The 16,042-nt window shown below is 33.6% G+C and overlaps 1 protein-coding gene across 1 annotated transcript; it reads left to right on the top strand.

The window, feature by feature from the left end:
- The first annotated feature begins 13,439 nt into the window (after window positions 1-13,439).
- LOC146954965 (uncharacterized) lies at window positions 13,440-15,721 on the top strand. The gene is made up of 2 exons (XM_085719351.1): window positions 13,440-14,116; window positions 14,285-15,721. Exons 1-2 carry the CDS (start codon window positions 13,870-13,872, stop codon window positions 15,622-15,624), a joined length of 1,587 nt encoding a protein of 528 aa, XP_085575477.1. The 5' UTR covers window positions 13,440-13,869; the 3' UTR covers window positions 15,625-15,721.
- The last annotated feature ends 321 nt before the right edge of the window (window positions 15,722-16,042 follow it).

Below are 16,042 nucleotides of genomic sequence, written 5' to 3'. Positions count from 1 at the left end.
CATGATTCTAGATTTTTGATGTTAAATATTGAGAGATAATTCTTATTATCCATCTTATGATTTTCAAGAAGTATGTGACATTCTGTTATGATTTAAAATACTCTGATTTAAATGAAATTTTTATGTTGGGAAAAACGGGGTGTTACATCTTGCACTACCGGTAAATCACCAACTCCTTTCTCACTACTCTCCTTCAAGGAAGCAAACATCATGAACACGCTAGCTTCACCGTCCAAAGACTTCTTCACTTGCTCCGCGGTCAAGAACTTCCCACCTTCCTCAGCTACAAGCTTAGAAAATATTATACTCTTGGTCAAACAATTAATGTTAACACCAAAAGATAACATCCAGTCCATACCAAAAATCACGTCCATATGCTTCAACGGAAGACACACAAGATCCAACTCAAAATCCATGTTACCAAAACTAACAGGACATTTAGCACACACCAAGGAAGTAGTTACCGAACCATTAGCCGGGGTGTCGATAACCATCCCACGAGACAACGGAGTCACAACCAAACCCAAACACTCAACACAACTAACTGCGATTAAAGAATGAGTAGCACCAGTATCAATAATTGCAATCAAAGGAGTACTATTGATAAAACACATACCTCGGATGAGATTATCCGGATGCTCCACCTCTTCCGCATTCAATGCAAACACCTTCCCCGCCGCCTTCCTCGGCTTGGTACACTTAGTACTGATATGCCCCTTCTCACCACAATTGTAGCAAGTAATCTCCTTCTTGAACTCAAAAGCCTTGTGACCTGCTTCCCCACACTTGTAGCAACTCTCTCCCTTCTTGCAATCATTAGAGTAATGACCCAAGATTCCACACTTGTAGCATCTCACCTCAGCAACATTCGACTTAGAGCCTCCATCAGATTCTTTCTTCTTTCCCTTATCCTTGCTATACGGCTTCCCAAATCCATGACCCTTTCCCTTCTTCTCATTATGAGCCTTGTAATGATTAGCCTTAACCCTTCCGGCGTCATCAAACATACGACACTTGTGCACCAAAGTGTCAAAGTCTCGGATCTTCTCAATACACATGTACTGATAGATGTCGGGCCTCAAACCGCTTTCAAACTTCACACACTTGGAAACCATCGCATCCTCCACATTGATGTACGGACAAAACCTCGAAAGCTCCTCAAACTTTGCAGCATACTTCGCCATTGAATGGTTCTCTTGCTTCAAGTTCAAGAATTGCACTTCTTTCCTAGTCCTCAAATCCTCGGGAAAGTACTTCCTCAAAAACTCAGTCTTGAACCTAGCCCAAGTCACAGCTCCACCAGCCTCAAGCCTTCCCTTAGCAGTGGTCCACCAATACTCAGCCTCCTCTGCAAGCATATAAGTAGCCATCTTGACCTTCTGGTCCTCACTAGTCACCATAGCACAAAAGATCCTTTCCATGGCTTGCATCCATGTTTGAACTCCATCCGGATCGTATCTACCCTTGAACGTCGGTGGACTGTTTCTCAAGAAACGATCAAGCCTCCGCTCCTGAGCTTCTCCAGGATCACGATGACCAACCGCCACCTGCTCGTTAGCCTGAGCCAACACTTGAGCCATCGAAGCCAAAGCCTGCGCAATCGCTGCATCATCTCTACCACCAGCCATCTCACTTCTACACAAAACCAACCAACAGATAAGAACAACAGCACAACAAACAAGTATCGAAGGTAACTCATTACCATTCGCATACTAACAGGAAAATTCAATGGATACTAGTCCGGACAAGACTGACCATGGCTCTGATACCAACTTGTAACGCCCTAATTCTATTAAAGCAATAAAACATGGGAATATAGCAAATATTCAAGTATTAGACGCTACGTCCCAACTTAACAACAACTTGCATATATATATATATATATATATATATCTCAACAGTCGCAGCGGACATATAAATCATACATCTCCATATCAAATCAATACATATGCCATGGTCAAATACATCATCAACATAAAATTCTCCAAATCTCAGCAATCAGTACATCTCCAATAAATAAAATAAGTCCAACACAACTAAAAGACACTGACTCGACCTAATCAGAGCCCTAAACTATAACTCCAAAATGATAATGGAGGCTAACTCCAGCTATCCAAGCAATCACCGCAAGCGGACTACTCCTGCACAGCGTCTACCCATCCATACAGACAGGTAGGCGGTCAAAACCACTGGAGGTTAGTATTACATCAATCATAATTAATATAAATAACTTGATATAGATAAAACAATTCAATTATCAATTATTCATCATGAACATTTAACCTCCACATCCACATTCATATAACAACCTCAATCATTGCAAGTATATAATCATATAGCACTATCATCATCAACATTCATCATTTATTACAATGATAGGTCAAACCGTAAGTGCACGGTCTATCGAAGTAGTAGTAAAAAGAGTATCGTTCCGCTAGGGAGTTATGAATTCAATTAACTTTTAGAAAATGATTAGAAGAGAAGAAAGATTATAAAATAGGGGGTTTTTAAATAAGAGAAAATAACAATAATAAAATAAAAGGAACCTTGGGATTATTGGTTCATCCTAATGACAAGTCCTTAGCAAGCAAACTCTTAAACTTATAACTTTACGTTAGTCCCAATTTCTAAAGACAAGTTTCTCTTAAGCGTATCAAAGCTTCTCTCAAAGTCAGTGAGTGTATCCCTCCAACAACCACACCTATTCTCATGGGTGATTGCCTTTAAGACCCTTGAAGATCGAAACTTTGTATGTCTCAAGGTTTGCTAGACTATTCTCATGTTTCGCAATCCTTGTCTAAATTCACTTGTTCGAATATCAAAGCTCCGCGTTCACTTTATGAATTGATATTTGAGATAAAGGATTAACAATTATCAAACCCTCCGCGTTCGCTTCCACAGTTTGATAATGGTTAATTCATGTTAAAGCGGTGAATTTAGATTAGAAATTAGGGTTACATAAAATTAAGGTTTAAGGCTTGGCTTGATCCGGATTACGTCATTAGACTTATCCAACAATCCCAAGACAAAGAAATCTACTCACTAACGTTCATTGTAGATATGGATAAGAAGAGGAAGAAGAACATAAAATAAATAACAAGAAAATAAAGATGAACTTTTATTCAAAGAAACAATTGTCACATATTATTTCCAAGAACAAAAGATGAATATTTGTGATGGAGAGCTACTCTATTTATAGCTTTACAATTGACTTAAAATCTAAGCAACTATAAGGGCATTCCGGTAAAACTAAAACAGGGTAACTTGGCCTTCAAGCAAAAGCAGCAAAAGCAGTCCTAGGAGGTGGCATGGCCGTGCCAACATTGGCACGGGCCGTGCCAAGCTCCTGACTTTGGGGGAGAGTATTTTTGTCTCCGAATCTTTCGTATTTTTGCTCCAAATAAGCTCCAGACTCCTTTCTTTTGCTCCAAGACACCTTCCATCATATATTCGTTCCTGAAATATAAAATATGCAATTGAAGTAAAATAGTTCAAAAAGGAAATAATATTTAAATAAAATAAAACTAAATCTAATTAAAACGAAACTAAATGATGCATAAAAATAGACTAAATAAAGACTCATCAAACTCCCCCACACTTGAATCTTTGCTTGTCCTCAAGCAAAAGGCAATAGACATAGCAGCAACAAGAAAGATTAAACATGGCAACACAATTGAAAAACTCAAGCCTCTCATAAGGTTTTGTTTCAAGTATACTAATCACGACCTCAAGCATTCCTTGTGAACCTATTCAACCCAACAACAAGTCTTAAGTGAGTGTGTGTGTGTGCAGTCCAACCCTTTTCTGGCTCCTGTATAAGACATATATTATGAGGAACAGGTTCTATCCCTAATACTAAAGTAACCGAGAAAAGTCCTTTCTTCATTTCATATAAGAATGATGGGAATTTAGTTAAAATTAAATTAGATTTAACAATTTAAGCACAAGGAGCTGCAGATTGCTTAGGGGCTATCTATCCTCATAGGAAGTCTTTATGGAGAGGGTGTCCTTTCCTCCTAGATTCAAAATCACCCTAAGTAGTGCTGCAAAAATTTTATCATCTCCGCGTAGGAAGTCTTTTTGGAGAGGGTGTCCTTTCCCCCTAGCTTTGATGAATTTATTTCCTCATTTGAGGGATTTGGAATTTAAGTTCAATTAGGGAGTCACCACCACATTTAGGAAGTCAGAGAGGGAGTGTCCTTTCCTCCACATGTTGGTGCCATTCTCCCGCCCCATAAGTTTAACAATTATAAATATAACAATAAAGCACATTAATATTTCCCATACAAACTTATACTACTTTTACTCTAAAGACTTTTAAGGGTCTAAGTTACCATTAAAGATTGAACGTGCTCCTTAAATTACCTACTCATACACTTACTCAAATATTGCAACTGAGTGCTTTTCTCATTGGAGAATTTTTCACAATAAAACATGATATGGGTATAGCAAGAACACTAAAAACACATAAAATCACTTTCATGTACAAGAAACAACCTTTTTAAGATGAGACAAAACAAAAAAAATTATGCCATAATTTACATTAAAAACAAGCTACTTAATCATGCCTTTCGCCATAAAAACAAAACAAAAGAATAAAGTTCAAGGGAGTTTGGAAACACTACGACTCTAGACACTTTATTAGCCCCCCCCCCCCCCCCCCCCCCCCCCAAACACACACTTAGGGGAAGCATTGTCCTCAATGATTCAAAGAAAAGCGAAATTAAAAGAAGAAAAAGAAGAAGAAGAAGAAGAAGAAGTAGAAGAAAGAGTAGGAGAAAGAGAGAAGAGACAAGGGAAGAGAGGAAGAGGAAAGCTCACAATTTATTGAGGTCCATAAGGAGGACCTTGGAGATTGAATTCGTGCATGATCCTCCGGAGCATCTCATTATTTTCTTCCGACAAGCGGTTGCCTCTTTGGACATCATTTCTTAGCCCCGTTAGTTCAACACCTTGCCTTTGTTGCTCGGTGCTTATCCTCTCAACCTCGGTTCGCATCCATGCCCATCTTTCATTGTCATTGAGCTCTCCGGTTTCTTGGTCATGGTGCTCTCCCTCATGGTGCAAGTTAGCACCTTCTCCTTCATCAAGATTTTGCTCTCCATGTACCTGGTCATCATCAACATACAACAAATTTGCTTCCACCTCGATGCTAGTTCGAGATGGGCTAGGAAGTAGTATTAAAATAGGCACATTGAGCTTGAGTGAATATTGCATGGGCGGTTGATGTTTTATGAAGTTCATAGCAATGAGGGTGTCTATGTTAAGCCTATTGTTTCCCTCAATTGGTTTTATTCCCTCATCTTCACCCACTCCAAATTTCCTAGCTGTGTATGTAGTGATACCACCTACTATTATATCTCCCTTACCGTCAGACCTATTACCTACATAGGAAAGATAATCAAGCAAATAGAAACAAATATTCATAGGGTGGTTATATAGCATAGCTCATAGCATGAAGAGCTCATCTATCCTAGTGTTCCTTAACTCGGTTCTACCCCTAATGGTGCAAGCCATAAACCTCTAAAGGTACCTAAGCACAGGGTTGTGTTATTCAACAACCTAATCAAATGTCCCTCTATTTCTAGTCTATCCATTAACATAAAGTACCTACAAGCATAGATAGTTCTAGAGATTAGAGAATTATACCTATTCCTTTGCTTGGAATCCGTGAATTGGATTCCATGATTGCTGGTTGTTGATTGCTTCTTGCACCACTTCAATTTCCTTTCCTCTTGGATGCCATTGACCTTGTTGACTTGGTTTTGGTTTGGGTTAAAGGTAGGTCTTTGTGTGGGAAAGGTTGAAGGGATTTTGAGAGAGGTTTTTCAAAATTTTAATCTCTTAACGGAATAAATCCCACTGAAACGGATCTTGATTAAATCATTAATCACAAATCACAAATCAAACAAAACACATGCTTAAACAGTTTAAGGATTCATGTGTTTACCTCTTGAAGCGCAGAACCTTTGTAGCATAATAGTTTCTGATCACGAGCAAGCAGCGTAGCCATGCCTCTACTCAGTCCACACGAACAGAACTCCTCCGATGATCGGTGCTAGCCAATTCCAACGGAGATTCAAAGAGAATAGGGTTTAGAGAGCGGCGGCTTAGGTTAAGTGTTTCCACCAACAGTCAGTCAAGCTTCAGCACAAGGGTTATATTTATAGAACCACTTGTGTGGTCAGCAAGACAAACACTTAAGTACATCGTACCTTACGGTGCACCATATTTCACTTAAACACACCGTACCTTACGGTGGACCGCGTTTCTCTATTTTTCGTAAATTAAATAATAAAGTCATATTTAATTATTTAATTACTAATAAGTCTTACTTATTATTTTATAAATAAGTCTGTCTTATTTATTTCTCTCATCTATCTGTCCTTTGTGTGTGACCCTATAGGTTCTCATAACGTTGGCAATAATATTAAATCACATTTAATATTATAAACAGTGAGCGGTATCTAACAACACATCACTGCTACCCAAGTGACGAGAATGTCATGTGATCTGACGAAACCTTTCTGTGATAATGATCATGTGTATAATTACCCTTTTGCCCTCATGTCTATATTGAACACAAGGCATAGACCGTGTCATCCTTGTCTAGTTCAATATTGGGCCCGTAGACATTTCTCCTATTATGTGGGAGGGGCAAATTCCATCTAGGTCACTCACGTCCCTCAACATGATTCATGGAGTACCCATCAACCAACTTTATAGTCATCCTGTTACGGACAACGTTTGAATGGTGACAAAGCACTCGACTCAAACATCTAGGGTACATAGTGGTTTCAGGTCGAAGGGTGGAATACACCACTATCACTATGAGAATATCTTATGACACTTTTCATAACTTTTACTATGTAGTATTCTCATGGCGGGTCAATCCAATATAAATATTACTCCTAATATTTATATCTATGTGAAGACTTGATAACTCTTTATCCATGATCTGTGAGATGTGATCATCAGTCTACGCACATAATAGTCTCTATGCTTTAATGATATCCCACTTCTCAATAAAGCTTGACTACGGATACTTTAAGAATAGTTTCCTTATGTTTAATGGGGTCTCACAATCAAGTTATACGTAATGTTCCATTAAACGGACTAACTATTCTAGGGACTTTATTATTTTGAAACAAAACAAAATCAATAAAGAAATGTCTTATCATTATATATTCACAATATATATTTATATCAATATCATGATACAAAGCCAAACCCAATCAACATAGATTGGCTATTAGGGCTTACTCCAACAATCTCCCACTAGCACTAAAAGCCAATCAAATATTAACTCAATATCTATTGGTCAAGTGTTAGCATCAAGCACACTCTGGGCATGATATTATTCTAGTAGATAAGGAACCCTTTCCTATGTTGGTAGGCTACACTACTTTCAATTTACACTTTCGATTTTCCATCGAAAAGAAATTGAAGTGTCAAAGTATACATTTGGATCATTGGTGAGATCAAGTTTTCATTGCTTGCAGGATTTGAACCAATTTTACCTCAGACGAGATCAATGGAATCCCTAATGCAAGAAACACATGTTTTCACTCAGTTATGAGCTAAACAATCCAAATCATATATATTTGACATCTGTAATAGAAACAACAACTATCTGAAGCTTGTACTTTTACAAATTTCATAGTTGATATCCTAGCATAACATTTATTCCAAATTACGATCTGGATATACTGTACACCGATATGAGAATCAACACCATTGTAACTCATTTACAATGTTTCTTTCATCCGTGTTCAAGAAACAATCCAATGTCCTTTAAGACATCCAAGGATATTCTTGAAGGTATTCTAGTGTCGAACACTATAATCAATTTTGGTACATATTAGAAATAATTTTCTAACCATGTCTTACATGTGTAGATAAATTGTTTTGGTGACTAGTATGTCATCTACATACTTCACCAAACTAATATCAATGCTCCCACTAATCTTCTTATTTGCACAAGATTTCTTTATTAAAAGTTTTCATAAAACTTCATTAATAAAATAAAAATTCAACTTTGAGAAGTTTTCTCTAATTCATAAATGAATTTTATAATACATCGACCTTTCTAGTATCCTTTGGATTAACGAAATCCTACATATATCAAATACATATATAAGGTTATTCCAATTAAGGAATACAACCTCGTTATCCATCTTCTAGAACATGTATTATACAACAATGGCAATTGGGATCATTAAATTTTAGCATTACGTTGATGTAATGGTTTCGTCATGATTTGCATCATGAGTTACATGAAACCATATACAATCAATCACATCTTAAAGGTATTCATAATACCATCCATGTCAGTTTTCTAATAGAAAACTCACATTCCAATATCCATATATGGTCTGTGTACATAGATTCTTTATAAGATCCCATGGCATATAGCCACTTCTCAAAGTTCAAGTCATTTAGATCTTGTGCTACTCAAACTGATGATTTAACAACAACCCTTTGTTGAATCAACTCGTGTTCCATTCTTAGAGAGATGTGTATTTTGTGTTACTTGACTTAATTCAAGTTCTACATCACTCCCACTGGCTCCTGTAGGGACATACTCATTAAAAAGGAATACTCCAGTTATAACGACAAACAAATTTTGTCAAAGAAGATGTAGAAATAATATCCTTTAGTTTCCTAAGGATAGTTACACAATTATACAATCATTATATTCGAAGTTTAGTTTATCTAATAAACCATATAACCTCAAATTATCATAAAGTCAAAACTAGGTACACTTTTACCTCCATATCTAATATGGTGTCTTTATGATTACTTAATTGGAACTTTGTTGTGGGTGAAGACTAACTATAATTTAATTAATTTCAAGAGTCTTTGAGTTATAATCAGATTATTTTAGATCGAGTCATGTCAAACATGAAGCGGTATAAATAATCATTATACTCATTAATCAAGCATTTACCATCACGACTTACTCGTATAGTCTTTATACTTTTCAAACTTATTCCTTTTACTTCATTGTTAAAATCTTTGAACAATTTCAAAGTGTTCTTGAATCGTGTCAAATACACTTTGCTTATCTACTAAATGATATAGTAATGTTAGATGAAGTAATAGAAACAATATCTAGAAAATATGTTTAGTTTTCCATATACATCTCATATGTATATAAACTCAAATAAATTACGTGCCCTTTCACCTTTGTTGGTGACTGGTATACTAATCTATTTTGAAAGGTGGGATTCACATCCTTCAAATGATATAAAATCAAATGAGTCCAATAGTCCATATCCACGGATTTTGGAAATGTGAATCACACCTGTTTGTACTAAACAATAATGCCAATGATATACAAAAGGTTCAAATCTCATTTGATCCTTTTTCATATGTTATAGATCAGCTTATCAAGATCATGGAACTCAATTCCATTACTTGATTAGCACACTTGTATAGAAAACATTATTTGGATAATAGGACAACATTTGTCTTTTTATTCAACTACACAATCATTCTATTGTCAATGCAAGATTTATGATTTGATGCTTCTATTTTATATGGAATTTAATAACAATTATTTGGTTCCATATCAAGTTAAATTTAAGTCCAAGCGTTAGTTCCTATGTCAATGAAACAATTTGTTTCATTCTAGACGTAAGTGGACTTCACTTGTAGTTAATGTCCCGCTTCTTTAAAACTCTCTATATTTCAACAAATATGAGATTAATCATCAAATATCATATACTTATGATGCAGAAGTAAAAATTTAACTTTCTATAACTATATGGGCAGATAAGAAGTCTTACTTCTATTTTGACTCTTTCAAAACATTAACAGTTTTTCTCATTCTGAAGAATAATTCTTAATTTTGTACCAATTCAGAAACTCCTTTCTGAAGATTTTGTTCTTCATAAGAACATTTAACAGTATAATAAAAATGTATATGCCGAAGAAATTCTAAATACAGAAAATAAATAAAATAAATGTATCATGATTGAAAAACATATTTAATTAGGTCTTTAATTAAATATGCTCCCACTATTTTACTCAAAACAAATGACCTTCAACATTTGAATCGAAAAATCTCATTGGAAGATTTTCTAGTGGGTTGAAATCCATATTTCACCTTGCTTTAAGTCAACGGGGGCTGTACTCAAAACTCAGTTATTTAGGTAGGAACTCCTTCCAATTGTATCTCATACAACTTTCAAATTATTTGAGTGAATAACTCCTTACTCTAATCTATCATATAGATGTTCCCAAACATTGCTTCTAAATTTATTTTAATCTCATTAAAATTAATTTAGTTAAGTTAAACCCAAAAGAATAACACTTGGGTAAATTGGATTACCGCACCGCAACTTACTAGTATAAAATATGCGCTTCACGGAGGCAAAACCCACATATTCGATATTAGTCTTGAAGGGTGTTAAACTTTTGGAAAGCATTAAACTTAATATTTCATTTGAAGTAAATATATATATTTTAATCTTATTAAAATAATCTAGTTAAGTTAGATCCAAAAATAACAGTCAGTAAATAGAATTACCGCACCACAACTTACTAGTATAGAAAGTGCACCTCGCGGAGGCGAAACCTACACATTTCGATATTAGTCTTGAAGTGTGTTATACTTTGGAAAACAATTTACTTCATATTCTATTTGAAGGATTTTTATTTAGTTTAATCTCATTGACATGTGTATCTCATACACGTGTCTTTAAAGATGCATGACATTCATGCTCATAGGAAGCAAGTATATAAAACATTTAAAATATACATGCTAACATACATCTAAAACATGTTAAGCATACATCACATATATGCGTTAAATAAACATACATTTCATGCATCACATACATAAAATAAATTAGGTAGTATGGTTATGACCTCCTAATGCGTAAGAATCAAATAAACTACTTTATTACAATTCTTTGACCCACGAGCAAGCTTCAAAAGTTTCTCCAACTGGAATCATCATTTGGTGTCGTCTTATCTTCAACTTGAGAAATTACATTATTTAACACTTAAATAAAAGAATTAAAATAAACCACGACACGCAGGTCGTATTTAAAATAAAATAAAATAAAATAAATCACGACACGTAGGTCGTATTTAAATAAAATAAAATAAATCACGACACGCAGGTCGTATTTAAATAAACAGAACGCCATAATCTAAGGTCATAACCATATACCATTCACAATTAAAATTAATAATATAATTGCAATAATAACCTTTATTATAATAATTATCATTAAGTAAATTAAAATATGCATGTATTAGGACCAAATTCAAAAGATCATATATGATATTGAAACCATTTCAAAATCATGATTCTTTTCAATTAGAAACAAATTAACAAATTAGGATCGTTTACTACCCTTTCAAACACTTTTGAAAGACAATCCAAGAGGTAGAATTTTTTATTTACTTAATTATAGTAATATTGACATTCAATTATTATTATAACTAAATCAGCTTTATTTGGGCTACCAATTTGTTTCAAAAACAAATTATGGTGCTAAAATTAAGCAAATATTTTATTGTCAAATTCAAAAATCATATCTGATATTGAAACTCTTTCAAAATCATGATCTTTTAAATTGAAAATAAATTAAGCTAAAGATATGAAAATCATTAATCACCAAATTAAAATAAAATATTTCACGTAAAAGTATATATTAAATCTGAGACAAATGCTACTACATATATGCCAAATTCTTATAATAACTTCTTAAGTTAATATAAGTGTTTTGAAACAATTTCAAAATCACATGATGGCAAAAACCATGTAAGATACTTAACAAAACTGTGATATGTTTCAAATCGATACAATCATATTCAAACACCAATCATTGTTTGTTACGTATCTACAGTTGGCATATGCTAATAGATAATCCCAATACTATAGGCAATCATGATTCATGCATATCTCTCTTGAAGCGTAATTGATACACAAGAAAATTGAAGCGTAATTGATACACCAAAAAATCCAATTAGTTTCATTAAAACCAGAAGCAACAATTGCTTTCGTCAGTTCAATTGCTTTCGTCAGTTCAATTGCTTTCTAAATCATTATTAAAATCAAATATATGATGCTTAATGATGATTTAAATCACATAGTTTCAAAAAAAACATTGATTCCAAAATCAATTAGGCAATAAAAGAAAAAAAATATTCTACCTGACGACAAACCATTTGGCATCGCAACAAGTTAGGTTCAAATTGAATGAATCATCTAATTAAGAAATTAAGAACATGTATATCATATATACACATCCTTTTTGAATATCGACATCCATATCTTTATCTTTATATAATACAAAAGCATACCTCTATAAGCGATAGTATACGTGGCATCTTCTTGCTCTTCATCTCATTTAATGTTTTTCTGTCAACCAATCAAAATGGATATTGAATCATTTACTTTTTGTTAGCCAATCAAAATGGATCAATGACTCATTTACTTTTCATGAGCCAATCAAAATTGATAATGACATGATTTTTTTTCCTATATATAGAGACAATTTGTTTTTCATTATTTTCATCTACATCTTCCTCCCATAAAAAATCATTGTTTTCAACCCCATTCTCTTTTCTTTTATTTGTTTATTTCTTAATGACATGTTACTTTTTATTGTGATTTCTTATGTTGCTATTTTCTACTCATATTTTCTTTTAAATTTTTCTTTTGGTGCTTTTTTCTAGATTCTTTGTTTTTGACCGAATCTCTATTCATGTTTCTATTTTCTTTTGTAGATAACAAAAAAAATTGTTTTTATGGCTCCTTTGATTTATTTAAAACAGACAACAACAAAACTAATATTTTATAATTAAAACAAATAGATATTTGAGTGGACAAAGTTAATTAATTAATGGGCGTATAAATAAAAAACAAAAATAAGACCTTGCGTTAGTGTATAATGTTTTTGATTTTTTTAGTTTTATTTCCTTCATCCTTATGAAATATTTAAATGAATTCATACTATTATTAAAAATAATATTCTAATTAATGATTATTAAATTATTAAATTTTATTAGAAAAAAATATTAATGTTTTATTCAACGCCATATCTTTGTATTCATTCTTTTTTTTTAAGGAGCATCCATTCTATTATTAAAACTTATAATCGCAAATGGTTTAAAAACGACTCCATATTTAATTCTTTCCACAATATTCGTTCCATCCTTGACTTCTACGGAAAAACAATTCTTTTAAAACACTTCTCCAAACTTGAAAAATTAAAATTGATTGATTTTGAAATCGTAATCATAGTAATTTAAAAAAAAATATGAAAATCACTTATTTTGGCTCAAATTGTTTATGAACTCCATCAAATGATTTTTTTTGGGAAAACTCAAATTTTAGTTACGTCACCGTTGAACTCTTCTCTTAGGAACCATAAGGTTAACAAAAAAAAAATATAAAGACACCTAAATACCCATTATTATTACTCCCTCCATTCCTTTTTATTTGATGTTTTAGCTGATTACACACGTATTAAGGAATCATTAAAGAATGAAAATAGTTGTAGATTTGGACTACAATACCCTTATTTTATTTTTTGGCTGCCATGATTACTCCTTGCTTTTTTCTTCTCAAAATTCCAAATCTTCTTAAATGAGCTGTGGGAGTATACAATTCTTCCCTCAATACATTTATTACTTACACTTCCAAAAAATGAACGTGGAAGTATAAGGTGACACTTTTAAAAAGTGAAAGGTTTGTTTTTTCCCACGTTTTTTTTTCCAGCAAAACATTTAGTATTTCCCACCTTATACTTTTGAGGTTTTTAAATTTTCCCACTCATTTTAGAATCTCATATTTCAAATCCCTTAAAATTGCTTATAAAAGTTGAACTTCATGATGATATTTCAGTTATGGATACAAATAATGACATAAACGTTCCCTTAGTTGCAATAGATTTGAATTTTCCTTTTTTCAATTATGAGGCAAATTCACCAAATTCACTAGACTTGAACAATGAACCACCTCTTACTAATGATGATGATGTTCTTCTATTTCAATCTAGTGATCCACCTCAAGAAGAATATACACAGTCGGATGAAGAATATGAAGACTTTCTCAATAACCAGTGGGATGTGGCACTAGAAAACTCAGATGATGGTATCTAGAATTTCAGTTTTTATTTTATTTTTTTGCATCAATCTCCATCTTCACTTTATTTCCTTCTATCACAATTTTTTATAATATTATATCCATCTTATTATGAGTACTGCTCTTACCTCCCGCAGTTAGTGTTATATTTCCAATTATGCATTCTTTTTCTTTTAGGTGATGCTAATGATAATCACGAGGAAGCTGATGAGGACATGCCACTACCACAAGTGGTTACTATCAATAAGAGAGGAAAGAACATGTCCAATGACAAAAGAAGAGACATATATGAGATGTTATTGAAAAAGAGTGTTGACGGGAAATTGGGTAGAACTGCAACACGAGAGGTGTCATCACATTTTACGGTTCCTATATTAGCTGTTCAACGTATTTGGAAACGAGCAAAAGATTGTGGTGCTCATGTTGATGTATCCCACAGAATGTCAAGATGTGGTCGAAAGAGAGCAGAAATTGATTTGGAAAAAATTCGTGATGTGCCTTTGCATAAAAGGACAACAATTGCATCTTTAGCCCATGCCTTAGGGGTCAATAAGAGTTCGTTATTTCGGCTTATGCAGTCCGGAAAAATACGGAGGCAATCAAATGCTATAAAGCCTTTCTTGAAGGAAGAAAACAAAAGAACAAGATTACAATTTTGCATATCAATGCTTGACGCCAATAGCATACCCAATAATCCAACTTTTGTGGGAATGTATAACATCATTCACATTGATGAGAAGTGGTTCTCTATGACAAAAAAAAATGAGAAATATTACTTGTTGCAAGATGAAGATGATCCGACGCGTCATTGCGTAAGCAAAAACTTTCTCCCAAAAGTCATGTTTTTGGCTGCCGTAGCTCGCCCGAGATTCGATTCACATAGAAATGTAACATTCGATGGCAAAATTGGCGTCTTTCCTTTTGTCATAAAAGAGCCTGCTAAAAGGACTAGTGTTAATAGAGTGGCTGGTACAATGGAGACTAAACCAATCCTTTCGGTCACTAGAGCTATTATAAGATCATTTTATATCGACAAAGTATTACCCTCTGTCATGGACGTATGGCCGATAGAAGATATCGGAATTCCGATATTTATTCAACAAGATAACGCGAGAACGCATATTGATATAAATGATGAAGAATTTTGTCAAGCTGTTAAGGAAAGTGGATTTGATATCCGTTTGATGTGCCAGCCTCCGAATTCTCCTGAATTAAATGTTCTTGATCTAGGATTTTTTCGTGCTATTCAGTCATTACAACAACAAAAGGTATCTCAAACTATTGATGAACTTGTTACTGTTGTGGAGAAGTCATTTGAAGAATTTTCACCAATTAAGTCAAATCATATATTCTTGACTTTACAAACGTGCATGGAAGAGATCATGAAAGCAAAAGGATCAAACAAGTTTAGAATTCCACACATGAAAAAGAAAGCGTTGGAAAGACAAGGACAACTACCAACAAATGTCAGTTGTGATTCTAATTTGGTGCAAGAGGTTATCAATTTCTTAAACTAGATTTTGTTCCAAAAAAGACAAGGATAAATCCCAAAGCAAATCATTTCATTTTGTGTATTTCTTTTCATTTTAATTCCAGCAATTGTTGTGTCTTCAATTTATAAGTTTATTTTGTGGGATACTATCATGAACGTGTGAATCAGTTTTCTCACATATGAAAGTACACATTCAAATTGCTCCTTTCTAGACATATCATTTTTTTTGACAGAAGTTTTCTAGACATATCATAAAATCAATACCAATACACAACATGAGAACTTATGCTTCTAACCCAAAAAAAAAAAAAAAAACAGAAGAAGAAATGGAACAGAAAATTTATATTATTCCAACAATCCAGAATTAAAACCGAAAGCATAAAAGACAAGGAAAATAAAAATTGACTTCATTCCTACATGCATTTCATGCACTTTTGAATAGT

Source organism: Medicago sativa, chromosome 1 (genome assembly GCF_051527215.1).
Source record: "Medicago sativa cultivar Bolivia chromosome 1, Bolivia_mono, whole genome shotgun sequence".
Taxonomy (NCBI): domain Eukaryota; kingdom Viridiplantae; phylum Streptophyta; class Magnoliopsida; order Fabales; family Fabaceae; genus Medicago; species Medicago sativa.
Note: the sequence above shows the minus strand (reverse complement) of the source record. Positions and strands in the feature narration are given on the sequence as shown.

What these genes read in the sequence shown, in the direction of transcription:
- LOC146954965 (XM_085719351.1), top strand. Translation starts at nt 13,870, where the DNA reads ATGGATACAAATAATGACATAAACGTTCCCTTAGTTGCAATAGATTTG. An exon ending in ACTAGAAAACTCAGATGATG is followed by an intron (nt 14,117 to 14,284) that starts GTATCTAGAATT and finishes TTTTTCTTTTAG; the next exon opens with GTGATGCTAATGATAATCAC.